Source organism: Portunus trituberculatus, chromosome 46 (genome assembly GCF_017591435.1).
Source record: "Portunus trituberculatus isolate SZX2019 chromosome 46, ASM1759143v1, whole genome shotgun sequence".
Taxonomy (NCBI): domain Eukaryota; kingdom Metazoa; phylum Arthropoda; class Malacostraca; order Decapoda; family Portunidae; genus Portunus; species Portunus trituberculatus.
In genome coordinates this window covers 2,984,221-2,997,226 of record NC_059300.1, presented here as the reverse complement: position 1 = coordinate 2,997,226, position 13,006 = coordinate 2,984,221, and the positions used below count along the sequence as shown (strand labels likewise).

At 41.1% G+C, this 13,006-nt stretch overlaps 2 protein-coding genes across 12 annotated transcripts in view; one reads left to right on the top strand and one right to left on the bottom strand.

Annotated features, from left to right (window-relative positions):
- Nucleotides 1-2,472: 2,472 nt before the first annotated feature.
- On the bottom strand, nucleotides 2,473-7,769 carry LOC123519898. 4 transcript variants are annotated; one of them, XM_045281550.1, is made up of 3 exons: nucleotides 5,297-7,769; nucleotides 3,487-4,578; nucleotides 2,473-2,783 (listed from the first exon to the last, which is right to left on the bottom strand). In XM_045281550.1, exon 1 carries the CDS (start codon nucleotides 6,923-6,925, stop codon nucleotides 5,861-5,863), a length of 1,065 nt encoding a protein of 354 aa, XP_045137485.1. In that variant the 5' UTR covers nucleotides 6,926-7,769; the 3' UTR covers nucleotides 2,473-2,783; nucleotides 3,487-4,578; nucleotides 5,297-5,860. The 4 variants fall into 4 exon arrangements, with proteins under 4 accessions (XP_045137485.1, XP_045137484.1, XP_045137482.1 ...); XM_045281547.1 differs by lacking the exon at nucleotides 2,473-2,783 and having other exon boundaries at nucleotides 3,157-4,578; nucleotides 5,297-5,510; nucleotides 5,691-7,769; XM_045281548.1 differs by lacking the exon at nucleotides 2,473-2,783 and having other exon boundaries at nucleotides 3,157-4,578; nucleotides 5,297-5,510; nucleotides 5,711-7,769.
- A 1,447-nt stretch (nucleotides 7,770-9,216) lies between these two features.
- The window catches only part of LOC123519896 (glyoxal reductase-like), a 42,676-nt gene continuing 38,886 nt past the window's right edge, over nucleotides 9,217-13,006 (top strand). Inside the window, exon 1 of one of the 8 annotated variants that reach the window (XM_045281539.1) lies at nucleotides 9,217-9,318. Coding sequence is in view for 3 of the 8 variants with exons in the window: in XM_045281535.1 (XP_045137470.1) it covers nucleotides 9,643-9,753 (111 nt within the window). In the remaining 5 variants the exon portion in view is untranslated. Of the gene's footprint in view, nucleotides 9,385-9,404; nucleotides 9,754-9,801; nucleotides 9,825-13,006 lie in introns of those variants that run through there. The other 7 variants (XM_045281538.1, XM_045281540.1, XM_045281541.1 and 4 more) reach the window with 7 other exon arrangements.

Genomic DNA, 13,006 nt, shown 5'->3' with positions numbered 1-13,006 from the left:
TTCCTTCTTGCTGGAAGTTTGCCTACATTCAACTTCTTCCTAAAAAGGGTGACCGTTCTAATCCCTCAAACTATTGCTCTACTGATTTAATCTCTTGCTTGTCTAAAGTTTTTTAATCTATTGTTGTGGTGACACAGAGGAGGCAGGGATGGTAAACTTAACGTTTGCAACACTGTTGGTTGGCACCTCTGTCTCTGGTGCAAGAGTTGGCGTCGAGACAAGACCAGAAGTGAGCACCGGATACAGGTGGATAAACCATCTGTGACTGGCTCAGGGATGAGCCAATGGCAGAAGAGTAGCGGGGGAGGGGGAATATATAAGCGGGCCCCAGCTTAGCCCTCTAAAGGCCAGCGTCACCCCTCTCTGGTGGCAACCAACAACAACATTAGCCCTTTTACTATGTGGGCCGCCTTGAAAGCGTTAGGGCCCACTCCGTCCCTTTCTTTTTAGGGACGGACAACTAACAAACAACTTAGCCCTCTAGTTAGCTGGTGGTTCGTCATCTTGCTCCTGCACTCTCTCGTCCTGTAATCCTTGACATCATTCGTTGTGTGTGACACCTTGTACTCAGTACTGTACTGTATTACACCCCAGTAAGCTGAAGGAGTTGTGCTAGGTGTTTCATGCCTCCTGCCTGTCTGAGTAAGTCTGCCTGAGTCTGGTGAGTACTTGTGTCTCGCTTCTCCTCGCTAGCCCAGACCCTTGCTGAGGTTTATCCCTGTGTCTGTTGCTGTCCCGTCCTTTGCTGTCCTGGGCTGCTGCTGTGGTTGAGTGAGTACCTGTCGTGGCTGAGGAAGTTGTGTTAGGACGTAGGGGATGCTGTAACACTATCCTCAATAGGAAGATTCTTAAACATGCCGCTTCACAATCTTCTATCTGATCACCAGTTTGGTTTCCATCAGGGTTGCTCCACTGGTGATCCTTTAGCTTTCTTTACTGAGTCTTGGGCATCTCATTTAGAGATTTCAGTGAAACTTCCTGTAGCGTTAGACATATCAAAAGTTTTTGATAGTCTGGCACAAAGCTTTGATCTCAAAACCATCTTCCTCACAGCTTCTATCATTCTTTCTGCAATTTTATTCAAGTTTCCTCTCTGACTGTTCTATCGCTGCTGTTCTATCGCTGCTTCTAAACCTATTAAAAGTGGTGTTCCTCAGGATTCTGTTACCCACTCTTCCTTTTATTCATTAATAATCTAAATCAAACTTCTTGCCCCATCCACCCTTACGATGATGATACCACCCTACATCTTTCCTGGTTCCATGTCTTTTCAGGGACAAAGACCACAGCCCTTCAAGAAGTCAACAGATCACGCAGGGGTGCCATAGAACGCCTGTCTTCAGATCTTTCTATGATTTCTGATTGGGGCAGAGAAAACTTAGTGGTGTTCAATGCCTCAAAAACTCAATTTCTCCATCTGTCAACTTGACACAACCTTCCATACAACTATCCCCTCTTCTTCAATGACACTCAACTGTCTTCCTCTTCTACACTGAATATCCTCGGCCTGTTCTTTACTCATAATCTAAACTGGAAACTTTGCATCTCATCTCTTACTAAAACAGCTTCTAGGAAGGTAGGCATTCTAGAGGCATCTTCGCCAGATTTTCTCACCCACCCCCCCAACTGCTTACTCTGTACAAGGGCCTCATCTGCCCATGTATGGAATACTCTTTGCATGTATGGTTGGGGAGGTTTTACTCACACAATTCTTTTAGAGAGGGTGGAATCAAAAGCTTTTCATCTCATCAACTCCCCTCTGACTTACTGTCTTCAGCAGGGACATGCACAGGATGGTAAAGGAGCCCGGGCTCAGAGTATTAAAAGGGCGTGAAGCACACAAGCTAAAAAAAAAAAAAAAAAAAAAAATTATTAAAACGCATGTGGTTTTTAACATTACAATCAGATTATGTTGATGACTGGTTTTCATTTACAATCTGATCTAGCTAACTGAGGGCTTCCATTAGTCGTATCATAACAGACCTTGGGGCTCCCTGAGCAATGAAAGGTTTTGCATTATTCTCGGCTAGGGTTGGGTATCGTTTAGGTTTCATCCGGTAACGGTGCCAAACCGGTACTTTTGAAACGGTGCCGGTGCTTAAATGGTGCCCAAACCGATGTTCAAAGAACGAAAAAGCATACAAACTTTTGTCCAAAAATGCTGTCTTTTTATTTTCAAGGCATTTTGTGAAGTGTAAGTTGAACAGAACATTATGTTACGAACCGCCACCCACACAGCACAGCAGGGCCACCCACACCCGCAACCACTGGGCAAGGCAGGGCACCCAAGGTCTTCAGCTTTCAACGCCACAACCGTAACTCACTTACTTAGCGGCAGAGACCAGGACAGCATTCAGGACAGGGGCAGCACAGGGATAAGTTGACAAGGGTCCATGACTAGTGTGGAATGCGAGGTACTTACTTAGGCAGACTGACTCACTCAGACAGGCAGGACTGGCAGGAAACACTTGGTACAGCTTCTTATGTTTACTTTGGTAGTAACACAGTACAACAGGAAAATACAGGGTAGTACACAGTGCGAATGCGGGCTACGAGAACGGAGAGCAGAGCGAGACAGAAACAACAGGCAAGAGACAACAGCTGCAACTGCTCGCGGGGACAGAGACGACTGCTCGCGGGGACAGAGACGGCTACTCCCTCAAGCTGGTGGGCACAGGATCACCAGAGGACCAGACCATCCTCACGCAGGATCAGGAGAACTGGGTAGACGCCAAGAGCGGGGACCGGCCAGCAGCAAGTAACCAGATCCAGAAGCACACAAGCTAAAAAAAAGAGAAAAAGAAAAATTATTAAAACGCATGTGGTTTTTAACATTACAATCAGATTATGTTGATGACTGGTTTTCATTTACAATCTGATCTAGCTAACAGAGGGCTTCTATTAGTCGTATCATAACAGACCTTGGGGCTCCCTGAGCAATGAAAGGTTTTGCATTATTCTCGGCTAGGGTTGGGTATCGTTTAGGTTTCATCCGGTAACGGTGCCAAACCGGTACTTTGAAACGGTGCTTAAATGGTGCCCAAACCGAAACTCAGGCTTGAACAGAACTTACGAACCGCCACCCACACAGCACAGCAGGGCCACCCACACCCGCAACCACTGGGCAGGCAGCACCAGGACACGCATCACTTACTTAGCTGCAGAGACCAGGACAGCATTCAGGACAGGGGCGGCACAAGGATAAGTTGACGAGGGTCCATGACTAGTGTGGAATGCGAGGTACTTACTTAGGCAGACTGACTCACTCAGACAGGCAGGACTGGCAGGAAACACTTGGTACAGCTTCTTATGTTTACTTTGGTAGTAACACAGTACAACAGGAAAATACAAGTTAGTACACAGTGCGAATGCGGGCTACGAGAACGGAGAGCAGAGCGAGACAGAGACAACAGCTGCAACTGCTCGCGGGGACAGAGACGGCTACTCCCTCAAGCTGGTGGGCACAGGATCACCAGAGGACCAGACCATCCTCACGCAGGATCAGGAGAACTGGGTAGACGCCAAGAGCGGGGACCGGCCAGCTGCAAGTAACCAGATCCAGAGCAGAGCTGGGCGAGACTGCTCGCGGGCGGGACTGACTGCTCCGCACTAGCTGGGGCAGCTTAAATACCACCCCCTTTTGCAACACTGCACTCGCTCGCCTCTGGGCCAATCACAATGGTTTTATCCACCTGCGTGGCCATCACTTCCGGTCCCCCACTTTCTGTCTCTTAACAATACCACCTCACTCCTGCAAGTAGCTACCCCCCCTTCCCCCGGGCGCCGTTACAACACTGCCCTCCCCCACGAAAAATAGTTGTCCCGACTATTCACTGTCACAATCACCACACACTTCACAACATAGTTTTCATACCGCCATCACCTACCACCTCGCTGTCACTTTTCACCTCGTTGTCTGGCGACGAGGGTGGTCCCTGCTGGCCCACGTGAAGTGTCCTTCCTCCACGACAGCCCACAGGCGGCCAATGTGGACAGTGACGGCTGCGAGTCATTGTGGAGCGGTGTATGGCCTTCCCATGTTCCCAGTAATTCTCCAGCCTCTTCAGAGTGGTGCCTCGTCTCCTACGAGGCTTGTATGTGTCTCACAACACATACTGGGAGTCACCGGCGTGCAGCTGGTACTGGCGGGTCATGGCTTGCCCAGCGAGGCGGCGATTGTTCGCCACCTGTCGCCGTGTAACCTCCATCCGCTGCTGCAACATCACTACCACCTCATGAGTTGTCAGTGGTAGCTCTTCCTCAGGTAGTCGTCCAGTGGCCTGGTTCAGAGGCAGCCTCATCTCTTCTCTTGGCCAACGAGACACTGCCATGTGGCTGCTTCATCGACGGACTGTCTGTCGTGTTGGAGGGGTGAACCAGCGACATGCAGCCAAGGTCTTGTGCATCTCGGCTGAAGACGTCCTCGTGCTCCATCAGCCGCTTCTCCAACTTCACCACCTGCTCAGGAGTCTGTTTGGTAGAACTATATACTTCCAAGTCCGCCACATATGGAGATAGCGCGGGGCTCGCTTCACCCGCGTCTCCGTCCACCTCACGACCGTCATTGCTCGCCGCTGCCTGCCTCAGGGTTCCCACAAGTAGAAGAAAGCATTACCTTAGATGTTGCCGATTTTTACTCTAGATTTCACCAAATTACCTTAGATCTGTTGGACCATATCCCTGAAAATTACCTTAATTTTTTCATATATATATATATATATATATATATATATATATATATATATATATATATATATATATATATATATATATATATATATATATATATATATATATATATATATATATATATATATATATATATATATATATATATATATATATATATATATATATATATATATATATATATATATATATATATATATATATATATATATATATATATATATATATATTACATATATATAGATTTAGTTTAGATAGATATAATATGTGTTCATTATCCAAATGAGGCGTATAGATAATATACGAGAGAGAGAGAGAGAGAGAGAGAGAGAGAGAGAGAGAGAGAGAGAAACACAATGTGCAAAACCAAAAGTATAAATAACTGACGACTTATGAGTTATACGATTACTTCATCATACTGAATTTACTAGAAATTATTCTTATAAAATAAACTAGCTGGTCTTCCAATTATTACAAAAAATCATGGTGTTATACTAGCATGTTCAAAATTACTAATTACTGTACATAATACATATTATACTAATATGTAAAAAAAATCAGCCTTTAAGCTGCAAGTTCAAAAACACAAAACCAATGAATATCTTACCTCAGGAGTAGACAAGTATTGGGATGCCATCTACTGTGTCCAGCAGTTTGCTACGGTTGTTGTGAACAGAGTACCGACGTCGTCACGACGGAGAGTATTTATAGATGACGAGCCAGTGACGAGTACGGAACGCGTCCGCAACCGGGTATGGGAGTCATGATATTCTCGACTTCTGAATTGAACTTGTACTGTACGTGAACCAGACTCGCCAAGTCTTTGTAAAGAATAGTTTGTGGTGCAGAATATACTGGGGTTGTTCAGAACCATAAATATCATCCCATTTTGGCTATTACAGTATATCAGAATTGCATTTAACAATTACCTTAAACACTACCCTAAATATACTCAAATTACCTTAGAAATACCTTAAAAATTGCATTACCTTAGACATTACCTTAAAAGTATCTAAATTACCTTAAACTAAGGTAATTTAGTGAGAGCCCTGGCCTGCCTTCCGTGTCCTGTCCCAGTGACGTCTGCAACCTCACCACCGCAGCTAATCACCGCTGCCTGGCATTCCTGGGCTCTCACAGTGGCGTCTGCAACCTCACCTTCCCTCATGACTCAGCAGTGCAGCTCCAGCCTCTCGTCCTTGACATCTGAACTTGTCACGGGGCTCTCGACCTGTTCAGCAGCGTCCTCCAGGATCAGCGGTAACATTTCCTCATATACCTGCATCTGCATCCTTCCAGAGTCCACAGACGCTGCACTCTGAACCAGGGAGTCCAGCCCCACCAGACAGGGTTCCTCCATGTCGGCCACGAATGCTGGTAGCTTCTCCACGCCACCCACCATGATCGTACACATCACAGGGCCTCGTGGCGTCGTACTGTGTCCAGTCACGCCACAAAGCTGCCTGTCTGCCACAGGGAGGTCTTGCACTGCCACAACTTCTTCCCCGATGACGGTCTTCCCCGAACCAGTGTCCACCACCTCAGGACACGGGCGGCTGCCCACCACGCTCTCAGCGACTCCAGTGCGTCCCTCACACTGTTGTCTCACTGCTACCAGTTCCTCCTTGAACTCTTCCGTCAGGTCCTGGCGCAGCCTCTTGCTGTGTTCCACAGTGAATTGTCTTGCCTCCCCGATTGCAGTTAGCATCTCCTCTCTCATCAGGTCCATTCGCATTACTATCGCACTTGTTTCCTGTTTTATGTCACTTGCTTCCTGTTTTATTTCACTTGACATTTTGTCCATCCGCTCCATCATCGCAGCGAACCAGTTTTTCCACTCTGGCTCACTGCCTTCCGGCATCTCTCTGCCCTTCACGTCTGAGTCTGCCATTGACATAATGGACTGAACTGGGACTGCCTTTCCCATAACAAGTGTCAAGGTTATGAGCAATGGTGCTGCAAACATGACGTTTAAGCTGACCCTTGATGTTATTATAAGTGTGTTCAACAGGACAGTCAGCAATGTCCTCAGTAAGGGAGTGACGGGCAAGAACATCAGCTTTTTCATTATGGGAAATGCCAACATGAGAAGGCACCCAGGTGAAACATACTCTGAGATTATATCTCTCCAAGAGATCAATGACACCAAGACACTTGTTGACGAGATCACAATCAGCAGGGGAAGGAGACAACAATGAATATAAGGCACTCTGACTATCAACAAAAAAGTAAACATCTTTCCCCAAAGGAAGGACAATTTGTAAACCTTCTAGCATGGCATATAGTTCTGCCCTTGTAGAGGACAGATTGTCAGGAAGCCTCTTGGACACCTCAGTGTCAGTGTATTCAGAGGGAGAGGTGTAGTTGCGGATGAACAGGCCACATCCAGATTTGCTGCCATCCACTGAACCATCACAGTAAACATGTACAGCCTGCACCCTTGAGTAGTTAGACAATTTATGCATAAAAAGATCTTTAAGTTCATGTGGGAACCAGTTATATTTAGGAGCAGCAAGTTTTTCTATATCTACACTGACTTTGTGAGGTCTCCAAGAGGGGAACCAGAGGTGGTAACAACATTGAGGTAGGAGTCAAGGACATCAAATTTGGTTAGTGATGTTAAAAGCTGTCTCAAGTAAGAGTTAGCAGGGGCCCTGGGGTTAGCATGAAGGTGGGCAAGGGAACGCAAGGGTTGGCTGGCACCATTACATGCCATCCGACACAGTGCACGGCAGGTGATTTCCTGTATTCGACAAACAATGGTGGGAGGTCCAATTCTGCTCGGAGAACTTCAAGCTTTGCAGTCTTGGGGCAGCCTAAGATTACTCTCATGCTCTCATTCTGAATGTACTCAAGGGGTTTCAGCTGTGTTGGACTATACCGTAACAAGACTGGAGCAGCATAGTCTATTAAAGCCCTGATAACAGAAATGTAGAACATCCTAAGCACTGGGATACCCACACCATAGCCCCTGTGAGCTAGCACTCGTAGGGGAGCAAGCCGTAACAAACATTGATTGCGAACATAGGTAATACTGTGAGAATCCTTAGTAAAACCGAGTTGATAATATTGTGTCTATCTTATCCCCCACTCAGCAACACACACACACACACACACACACACTGCATATTTGAAAGTGAAAACTAAATATTTCTGTAAAAACACTAGTATTTCATGGTAGATATGATCAGATGGGCGAAGAGAACCATGCAGGCAACTCCACTGGTCTGTCAGAAAATAGGGAAACAGCGGTAGAGCTGTTCGTAGTGAAACTAACGAAAAATGGTTACTTGTATCTGTATTTCATATTATAACTATAAAACAGCGCCCTTTTGAGTGATATAAGCAATCACTACTAAACATAATCTTTTTTTGCATTATTTCTTTTACATATTCAACAAATTTTACATGCATCTATTAATTGAATTAACACTTCACTTATTTTGTAATCAATAACTATAAAAGAAAAATGCTATTGTAATCCATTTAATCTCAAATATGTTGTTAAAATGAACCTTATAGGTAGTGAGGCCACGGTACACACAGCGCGCAGGGTTCTAATTTTTTTTAGGTACCCCAGTATTAGTTATAATCTCGCCACCTTTAATGTACGTAATTCTGAAGTAATCAGATATTTTTAGATAATTCTGCATGCGGTAATTTAAACATCTCAAAGTTAATTCTGAATTAACATGTATACATAGTACTTGACAACACTTTTTGATAACTTCTCATCAAAACACTGTTAATACCCCCAGCATATATTGAGACTTAAAGTTCATGGGCGTTTTTTCTCGTCACCTTAATTGAGTTATATATATATATATATATATATATATATATATATATATATATATATATATATATATATATATATATATATATATATATATATATATATATATATATATATATATATATATATATATATATATATATATATATATATATATATATATATATATATATATATATATATATATATATATATATATATATATATATATATATATATATATATATATATATATATATATATATATATATATATAAGATCTTTAACCCGAATCCCTAGTAATATGACATGGAACACGGTGTTAATCTAATGATTGACACTAAATCAATATGCAATGGTAACGTGCAAAGGATTTTATTAGATCAGTTATTTACATGAGTACCCACGGAAGTCTTGTGAACCCCTGGGAGTTCCCGAACACCAGAGTAAGAACCCCCTGTCACAAACAATGCAATTTTACTTGCACTTTTTAAAACAAGATATTGAAACAGTATAATTATTGAATATGTTATTGGTGTTTGCTAATACATTCCTTATCTAGGTAGGTAATCATCACATTTTTTTGCACACGCACTATGGAAGTGTATACAAAAGTATATATATATATATATATATATATATATATATATATATATATATATATATATATATATATATATATATATATATTAAATCTGAGGTAAAGTCTTTGAATCTAAGGTAATTTTCAGTCTTCACCATTAATTCCGTAAATCTTGCATGAAAGTCCCTGCACACGTGCAGTCAGTGTACACACTACACGGGCAAGCCACCGACAGTGTCCGATACTGACAAGTGACAAACATCAGCTGTCGGTTTGTGTCTAGTGGCTTCTGTGACACTTCCTACTGATATACAGCAACATATAGTATATAGTGTTGGTAGGTCATGGTTCCAGTGTGACTTTTTAAGCCTTGGTGAAAATAGTTCCGTGTCTCAGCATCCATGCGATTGCAGTTTTATTTATTTATTTATTTTTTTTTTATGCATGAGGGAAACTATAGCCAAGGGCAACAAGACATTAAAAAAAGGACCCACTTGAGTGCAAGATCACTAAAAGATTAGTAAAGAATTAGCTATAAGACGGAGAAATGTCTTGAAACCTCCCGCTTACTTTAAAGAAGTAAAGTCGTAGGAAAATGGAAATACAGAAGCAGACAGAGAGTTCCAGAGTTTGTATGAGAAACCAGGTTTGTCAATGTTTGCCATGTTTGGCAATCAAGGGAAAAGTCACTAGTTTCGGACGGCGGGTCAGTCAGCTTGTATTTCCCTTGATACTGTTTTTTATTTATTTATTATTTTTTTTCCAGCGCTCTAGCAGGTAAGAGGCTGGGCGGGAATTGGGCTTTACTGGAGGAAAAAAAAAAAAAAAAGAAATCCTGGCCCAACTGGGGACAAGGCTATTCCTGTAATCCCGTAGGGGTTCTAAGCATCATTATCTGCAGGCAGAGACCTTCGACTCCCATTCCTGTCTTCATTGTCACACTAGAGCACAAGATAAAGATATTTTTACATAATAAGTCAAGCTTGGAGGTTTGTGGGATTTTGTGAGTTTTGGGGAGAGGATGAAAAAATTAAGGAAGTATAGGAACTTACGAGTCTAAGGTTACATTTCGACATTTCTAACAAAACATTACCTATCCTAGTTTATCTGGCTACCTATCCTTGCTTATATAGCTGACCCACCCTCCTCCTGGACGATCCCGTTAAGACATTCGGTATTACTGGAGATAGCCATCAGTGCCACAGATACAAAAAAGGAGTGCATCACTGGAAAGTAAATATTTTTAAGACACTTTCCTTCCATACACTTTCCCTTGCAAATTACTCATTTAGTATTAATGGTAATAAGTTTTGTGCAGAACACAAAAACCCCTGCATTAAGTTAGGTAAGGTGTTAACTTAGGTTTAGTTAAAATACATCAATGGTTTTATATGTGTAGAACATGAAAATCTGCATTTAGAAAGAATTCCCTAAATCTTAGGATTTTTTTTTTTCTGATGGTCAGGAGTGGTTAGTTCATGTTCTAGACATTAAATACATCAGTGACTTCCTATTATATAATGTCATACTGACGGCTTTCTCCATATTTACTAGACATTCACCTATCCAAGCATAACCTAACTTAACCTAACCTAGCCAGAGGGCTTTACCGCCCTTGGATGATCCTCCCTTTCCCCCTGTAGGACATAACCTAATAAAACATCTAACCATTCTTAACTTAACATGAGACCTTAAAAATTATATCCTAATGTCTTGCCAGTGAGATGCAGAGATTTTTAGGGCTATAGAGGAGTGTACAGTTTTGCTTCATTGATAGACATATGAAATCTCTTCATTACATCTGTGTACAATTCACAATAAAAAAATATAGCTATTGACATTCCAGAAGCATCAGTTCTCTGGCATGGCTGTCGGAGTGCCTTTTTAAAATTTGTTGCGTTGACATGCCATTGATTTCTGAAGGCACGATTTATGTTCTGACAGTTTTACAAAATCATGTGTTTGGTTCTGCTTGCAACAGCTGACAGGCATTTCTTTACATTTTGTCATGTATTTGCTATGGTATAGCCCTATTAAGGATTCAGCAAAAAAAAAATAAATAAATAAAAAAATGCAAAAAGCAAACATTGTGCATTGTTGATTGCCAATAAAATGGAAGTGTTAATTATGTGCACCAATGCAGCTTGGGTGCATCCTGCATTGTTCCTTATATGCATTATGAATTTGCCATGTACACTTGACCCTCATTTTTTAGGACTAAATGGTGCAGGCACTGGTCCGGATAATAAAAAGTCTGGATAACACAATTGGGTCCTTCATTTACCAAATCAGGTTGTTTGTCTCCCTAGACCTTTTGAGGAATTGTGAAATGTAGTCTATTTTGGTTTCCCTGACCAACTAAACCAAAACAAACATAATCGAAGTTAACCAAACACTAAAACTAACCTAACTGTAATAGCCAAATGCACAAAAAAAAAAAAATAAATAAATAAAAATAAATAAATTGGAGTACAGTGAGTATATTACCATAACATGCAGCTGTATTTTGTGATGCTAACTGTATATGAGTCACCAGCTACACTCTGCATAGTATATATATATATATATATATATATATATATATATATATATATATATATATATATATATATATATATATATATATATATATATATATATATATATATATTTTCTTGCCCTTGGCAAGTTTCCCTCTGGCATTAAAAATTTTCAAAATGTCCGTATATATATATATATATATATATATATATATATATATATATATATATATATATATATATATATATATATATATATATATATATATATATATATACATACATACATACATACATACATACAAGCAAGCCCGCTTAACGAAGGTTCACACAAAAAAATTTTGCTACAACGAAGGTTTCATTTAACTATCATCTGCTCGTTTAACGAACACCAAACTCGCTTTAACGACGTTTTATCCAGGTAATTTTTTCCAAGTTTGAAAGCACCGCCATATCACGCAAGCCGAGTGGCTTTTGAATGCACCAGCACCTCTCGTGGACAACACGCACACCACTCACTCCCCCTGTTCAAAACAATAACAGCGTCAGCAGCAGCTCGTCTTCCCTTGCTCAACTTACCATCAAAACACCCTGTAATGTCGTCTAGCGTTGCTACGAAGACCAGGAAGTCTTTTACTCTTGAAGTGAAGCTGGATAATTACAGACACGATAGAGGTGAGAAAACTAATAGCATTGCTCGCCACCATCTTGACTCCATCTACTGTCTCTACTATTTTCAAGTCAGCAGACTCTATTAAGAAGGCTGGTGAGACCGTATCTTCCTTACAAGCTAAAAGAACCACCTGAACTCGTGACTCTACAATGGATAAAATGGAAAGCCTTGTGGAAATGTGGTACATAAGTTTTGTATGTGATACAATGATGCGCCCTTTGTTTACATTCCACAGGTTGCCGGTTAGTGTCTTTCCTGTTTCACTCTTCCTCCTTTCATAAATTTAAGATCATCAACATTATAAAGTTACGTACATACATACATTAGTGTACATTATAATGACTTAAATTAAACTACCTAATTTTTACTTTCATTAAGCCTTTCACTGTACTATAATGCACTCTCGCTTTGTTTACTCTCAGTGGAAGTTCAAGTCAGGGGTTAAACTTGTTATAATCGGTTCGCTTAACGAGGTTTCGCTTAACGAAGGTTTTTTTACGAACTTAACCCCTTCGTTAAGCGGAGGTTGGCTGTATATATATATATATATATATATATATATATATATATATATATATATATATATATATATATATATATATATATATACAGTAAAGTCCCGGGTTACGTCGGTCTCGAGTTACGTCAAACTCGTAGTTACGTCAGTCCACTATAAGGCAATTTAAGATTAAAAATTTATAAATCGTGAAGTGCGGGATTTATTGTTATTGTTGGTGGTTGCCCGCCACACCGCCCGCCTCACGCTT

Excerpts from the sequence above, each read along its gene's own strand:
- LOC123519898 (XM_045281550.1), bottom strand. The coding sequence starts at position 6,925 with ATGTTTACTTTTTTGTTGATAGTCAGAGTGCCTTATATTCATTGTTGT.